The following is a 6,553-nucleotide window of genomic DNA, read 5'->3' on the forward strand; positions in this document are numbered from 1 at the left end:
TTGCGCTACGGGGATGCAAACTCGCGACACTCAGATTACGAGTCGCACGCCTTAACACGCTTGACCATGGTTGTGGAACGAGATGTTCAACAAGTACATATGGGTGTGATGGTCTAGTGTCCACATACTTTTGACCATGTAGTGTAAGTATTTTAGGTAAAAAAAAAAAGACAACAAACTAAACTGTTGTTAACATAATAGATATTCTTATAGTTCCTACAATAACATACATTTTTCTGGTTCTGACTTGTTACTTTCTAACTATCCAGGCCTTAAAGATACATATCAGTGAGAAGACAAAGGACCAGCTAAATGATAACGAATGGGATATCTCAGATCGTGGAACCATAACCGTTAAGGTAAAAGGACGTGTATTTCATTATTATTACAATCAATAATGGTTTAAGAGACGATATTTCATAATATTTCTTATGAATTGTTAGTAATCACGAAATATTCCTGTCCAGTGAAGTGATACTGTCATTATCTATACTGAACAACTATGCTATGAGGAAAAGACAGTTACATGGCGACGAAACGCACTATCTATTTTATGGAAATGAAAGAGTCGCTGTGCATATTTTATTGTTGTTTTTTTCAGTGCAAAAGAGTCGTTACTTAATGTCTAGTCTTCAAAGTAAGACATTCGGAATTCAACATCTTTTGTATGTATGAGGTATTTATTATTTATTCTGTCAGGTAAAACAATAGGCTCTTGTTGATTATTTTGTTAAGATAAGACATTACATATTCAGCATACACAATTGCTAATTGTAAAATATTTGTTATACAACATTTATTTTGTCAGCAAAAGGCATAGAATATTTAACATTTATTTTGTTAGTGCGAGACATAAAATATTCAACATCTATTTTGTCAGCATAAGACATAAAATATACAACATCTATTTTGTCAGCATAAGACATAAAATATACAGCATCTATTTTGTCAGCATAAGACGTAAAATATACAACATCTATTTTGTCAGCATAAGACATAAAATATACAACATCTATTTTGTCAGCATAAGGCATAAAATATTCAACATCTATTTTGTGAGCATAAGACTTGCGATATTTAACATATATTTTGTTATAGTATACACTCCTCATTATAAGGTTATTATAATAATTTTCTCTTAGCTGTATTCGAAGAGTGTTTTCTCCTCTCAGTGGGAAGCATCACATGTATTCGAAGAGTTGGTTTAAATATCAGTGTTAGCTTTCTGCACCAAAAAGTAGAGGAAAGAATGAAATATCTCTATTTTATCTGTTGTTTTCTGTCATATGGTATTGATCCTGTCTGTAGAAAAATTGTATCAGGATAAGAGCCACAATCATGTTTTGAAATCCATGCATATTTCGAAGCAAAGGACCAAACGTTCAGATTTAAATATTGTGTTTTCAAACGTAATAAACTATTATATTGCTAAACTTAGTATTGACTGACTATGGAAATCTTGCAGAAACAAAGAGGCCTAACTTTCCTTGGTTCAATCTGTCTAGTATTTCGGTTTAACTAAAATTATTTGATCAGACAAGTCAAACGTAGTAATCAACCGATCCATAATTGAAACACGTGAGCTTGTCACTCATAACTCAGATTTTTAAGCCAGTTCGTTTATAACTTAAACATCTGAGTTCTCTGAGACAAAACAAAAACAAATGAACTCCTCGATAAATACCTAAAAATGTTCTAGCTTACCGACCTTTAGCTAAAACATACGAACCCATTGATCCATAACTTCATAAATCATTATATAGTTGTTCAGACTGGATTTAAATACTGCCATCGTATGCATTGAATAAACACGTATTTGAAAAATAAATTAAAAAAATATTTTGGAAAATATTTGGATTTTCATAAAACATATTTTGGTCTTTTATTTTATTTGTTTTGGTGATGTTAATGTAAGAAAGTGTTTCAGTTAACCTAAAGGTGTGATTCATTCTTTGGTTTCTTTATGTATAATAAAACAATAATTGTAAAATTATAAAGCAAGTACCTGCGTTTTATTCGATGTTTTCTCTAGATCCCAACAACATAATCATTAACAGAATAAAGCCAGTTTAGGGTCATGGTAAAACATTATACATTAAAAACAGGTGGCGCTCTTTTTCACGTATTTACTTTAATTTACTAGTTAACTTTCTTTATGTGTAACACAGGTTAACATGTAATGCATTACAGGGAAAGGGAGAGATGAAGACTTACTGGCTTCATGGAAGGAAAGGTGCAAAACGACCGGTCAGAGAGCAGTCCAAAGTTTTCCAGAGCGAACTCCACTCTGGGACCAAAGCCACGACGCCAGATCGGGACGATAATCGTTCATTATACTCCCCAGTTTCTTTAGACGAAGTTGTCCGACTGTCCCCATCACCAATCACCCAGTCCGTCTCTAATAGCGATAATCCACCTGTAATCGAAATTTCGGAGGACACATTGCCTGCTGCGACGACAGTATCCTCAAATATCAGGCATGGAGGAGGAGGAGGAACAAAAGTGGCTCCCTCTGCTACAGGACCAGTTTTGTTATGTGTTTCAAACCACCAACACTCCTATCCGACTAACCAGCAAAGACTGAACAAAGTACGATTTTCCAACAGAGTTTTTCAAACGAAACAGGCTTGGGATAACGAACCTGTTTACCCAACCACTAATGGAAGGATGCTACATCCACACTGTACTTGTCATCATCATTGGCATGCAATAAAGAACAGTGGACACCATCATAAACATGCTAGTCACATTGCCTACCCTCACATATACCAGGATAGTCAGGTTCAAAATCACGGGCGAGGCAGCATCCCCCTGTTGCCTAATGAAGCGGGCATGAATTGCTGCTTTAACATTCCCATACCCACCAAACATTCGATCAGAAGCAACACGTGTACTATTCTCTAACTCTTCTACATCTATAGATCTATATATATGTAGACGAGATTTGAAAACAACAACAACAAAACGATATATATTACTAAAACAAAAGATAGAAGTTTCAGAACTTACACAAACTTAATTAGAGTGCCCAACTCTATAAAACATCTACATTTGGGTACATTAACGGAAATAATACACGTGGAACGTATCTTTCCTCCTTCAATAATAAACCAGCCACAAAAGCAGGCTTAATACGTAGCGAGCAAAATCAAGTTTTAGCACATCGCAATGTAAATTGCTAATAATAATTTGTTTTGAGCCATTGAGATTTCCCCCCTTCCCCCAGTGGCTCAGAGTTATGTCTGCAGACTTACAACGCTAGAAACCAAGTTTCAATACCCATGATGAGCAGAGCGAAGTTAAGTTTTATGTTTAACTACAAACAGACAAGTATCATTTAGATACAAAAAAGTTTGAAAAATGAAGGATGCTAATTTAGACAACGTATTTACTCAGTCGCTACCTGTAAAATGACCAACATAGTATTTATTTAGTAATATATCAGTTTGTAATCCATCCGCACTTGACCATGAATCAATCCATGAATCCATCTAAATATAGATTTAATATAGAATTCATTATTCGTTAATGGATACCGCATCACAACTTCATATTTTTCAGTGTACTTTATAACTGAGAGTTTCTCTTCTGAGAGATGTATCCATTATCTTCGGCACATTTAAAAAATCGACTAAAATCTGTTTGAAAAATTTAATACTGTCTTTCCAAGGCTACATCTCCGTGATAGATATTAACATTTAAATTGTCAGGTTATGTAAATACGATGATCGTTGCTAGCGGACACTGGCAACAATATCCGAGTGACGTCACTACAGCGGTGTTTTCTAGGGAATCCTTGATGTTGCAGCATCCATTAAGCTTTCTGCTTTCCGCGTGATTACGTTCTCATAATCCCTCTTTCCCTAGCCATCTTTCACGTGTTAACTTTAGCAGCATCACTTTCAAACACTTCGTTAACCGTAATCCGGCGATGAAGAAAACGACCCAAGAGTAACGTGGTACTGATAAGGTTTGGTAATGACATTTGTTCAACTGAAAAGATTTAGAAGAAATGACATGCGACTCGTAAACACAGGCATATTGAAACGCACGCTTTGCGTCAACGATAGAAATGAGAAAAAGAATGCGTCATTTATTGAAACATTAATTTCGTATCACAGCTTCGATTGGTTAGCAATGTGTTAGATAGAGAACGCATCGTAAACTTCGCTGCCTTCTACGTTAATGTCACGTATCAGCTTCTTCCAAATGACACATACACCGTCCATAATATTTGTTTTTGGGCCAAGTGCACATAATGCTATATTTCTATTACGTGTACAATTAACAGTTGTTCTTAGGTTAATAAAGACACATAGTTAGATGAACATTTAAATGTAAACAATGTAACAAGAGAACACAGTAAATGTTTTATATCAACTCTCTCCTCATCCAGATTTTAGAAGTCGTCGATATTAATAATTTAGTTAATATAATCCTTTATGTTGTTTTAATTTCAACGATAAATTTCATGGTGTTTATAAAAATATTAGACCGAAGACCAACGACATTAGCCACACCAAGGTGGCTTTTTTGTACACATTTAAAGGAGGTGTCTTAGAAAAACGTGAGGTGGAACTTTTAATTTGCGGTACTTGGGGCATTTGTATAAAAACTTGATTTTATTTGGATTTAAGACTACTTAGTTATCACAGCAAGCCAAACAATTATACAGAATAGTTACTGAAACGAAACAGGGAAAGTCATTGTACTCGAAGTTGAGCTAAACGGTTGATTGTTTCACGGGATCTTAAACTGTAAATATTTTGTTATTTTTGTTAATATTTTATTTCTAGGTATTGCACGAAGTACAAATTTACACATATTCTTTGTTTTCTTATTTCTTAGAACGAAGATACAGCTGTTATTTATTTGAAACTAAAAAGACCCATTACAAAGGTACGGTATATCTTTGGCCTTAAAACGCTAGAAATCGAGTTTCGATACCCGTGGTGGGCAGAGCACAGACAGCCCATTATGTAGCTTTGTGCTTAATTACAAACAGACAAACAAATTAAAAAATATATTTTTTACAATTTCTTGCCTTTACTTTCAAATCGTGTTTATGATTCATTCTGTTCTTGGAGTTACCTCAATCCTTAGATGGTGTTGTTGGCAATCATATTTGCCTCTGGAATACCGAGTTAATCATATGAAGAGTTACGTTCACATGCAATAAATAGCTCTTCATATAATATCTAATCATGGGTATCTTGTTATACAATATCTAGTCATTAATATAATGCCATATAACATCTAATCAATTACAAATAAATATTTTATTAAAAGCTGTTCACATCTTTTACCCCAATTTTGTATTTCATTGAGTGTTATATTTATAACAGTACCTCATTTTATAAGTATAGCTACGACTGAAAGTCTATGGTTTATAATATATAAAATCCAAAAGAGATTTACTTTCAACTTATTAACTCTGAGTGGAAGTTTGTTGAAACTTTGGAACAATTAATTTTACGATTTCTGTTCGTTTTTGTCTCGTGATCCCCACTTTACAGCTTTTCATAATTATATATGTATTTTTAGTAATTTTGATATAAATAACTTAGTCCTTACTTACAATCACACATGCTGCCAACTTTGAGGATATAAAATTCATTTATAAGTTAAATTTCACAGTTCGTTTGAAATAACTAAAAATGAGTAATTAATACTTAGTTGCATCTTACGTTCAAGAGTATTTTGTTTATAATGTTGTTGGATGCCACATCCTTGATGGATTTCTTAATCAGTTTAAATAGTTTTTATTGCTCTTAAATTACCGTCGAATAAACAACATTTATGTATACACATAGACGGAGATCAGCAACGTATAATTTTGTCTCTGCAGGGCACGTGACATCGATAAATACAAAGTTTTGAATTAACGCATTGCAGCGTTAGAAACGCAGTAATACGAATCTTCCATTTTAAACAAAGTGGCAACATTGATTAACACAGAGTTCTGTTGAAATATGAACAGAAAACATGTGGAAAATATTATTCTCCTGTTATTCATAAGAGACGAAAAATGTATTCAAATACTGCGTAAAGTAGAAACGCATGTGATCTCTCTAACGATCGTCTCTAATAGCAATTAAGCGCGTCTTAAAAATGTACATCACATTCACTGTTTCAACTGCCATCTATGGGAGTGTATACAAGGCAGGTTATTTTGCACCAAACTTAAACAATATTACGTCACTGGTGTCGTTGAAGATGATTGGATGTCTGTAAAGGTGCGGTCAACGCGCTGCACAGACGCTGCTCCTCTTTTATACTGAAGTAATTCTAAATGATTAACTGGTAGCTTTGTCTTCACTCAGCACGAGTGGTCGACTGGAATAAATGATAGATTAACTTATAAGGAGCGTGAAGAATCACTAATTTAGAAGGGACTCTCCGACGTCATCAGCGCCTCCATTTTAAACTTTGACCTCTTTCCATCCCGTCCGACCTTCTCGCGCATTTTCTAATGTTTCTGAAATATCAAACTGGTACTTTTCATTGACATTTCTTTCGGATTGCATATCACTCAACATCATAAGTTCTATAA

General features: G+C 34.2%; 1 protein-coding gene across 1 annotated transcript in view; it reads left to right on the top strand.

The window, feature by feature from the left end:
• LOC143228038 (soluble guanylate cyclase 88E-like) overlaps positions 1–3,411 on the top strand; it is a 93,471-nt gene extending 90,060 nt beyond the window's left edge. The window contains exons 10-11 of the mRNA XM_076459383.1: positions 270–359; positions 2,191–3,411. Coding sequence (XP_076315498.1) covers positions 270–359; positions 2,191–2,904 — 804 coding nt within the window. The 3' untranslated portion in view covers positions 2,905–3,411. The remainder of the gene's footprint in view (positions 1–269; positions 360–2,190) is intronic.
• The last annotated feature ends 3,142 nt before the right edge of the window (positions 3,412–6,553 follow it).

This window comes from Tachypleus tridentatus, chromosome 10, assembly GCF_004210375.1.
Source record: "Tachypleus tridentatus isolate NWPU-2018 chromosome 10, ASM421037v1, whole genome shotgun sequence".
Classification (NCBI taxonomy): Eukaryota; Metazoa; Arthropoda; class Merostomata; order Xiphosura; family Limulidae; genus Tachypleus; species Tachypleus tridentatus.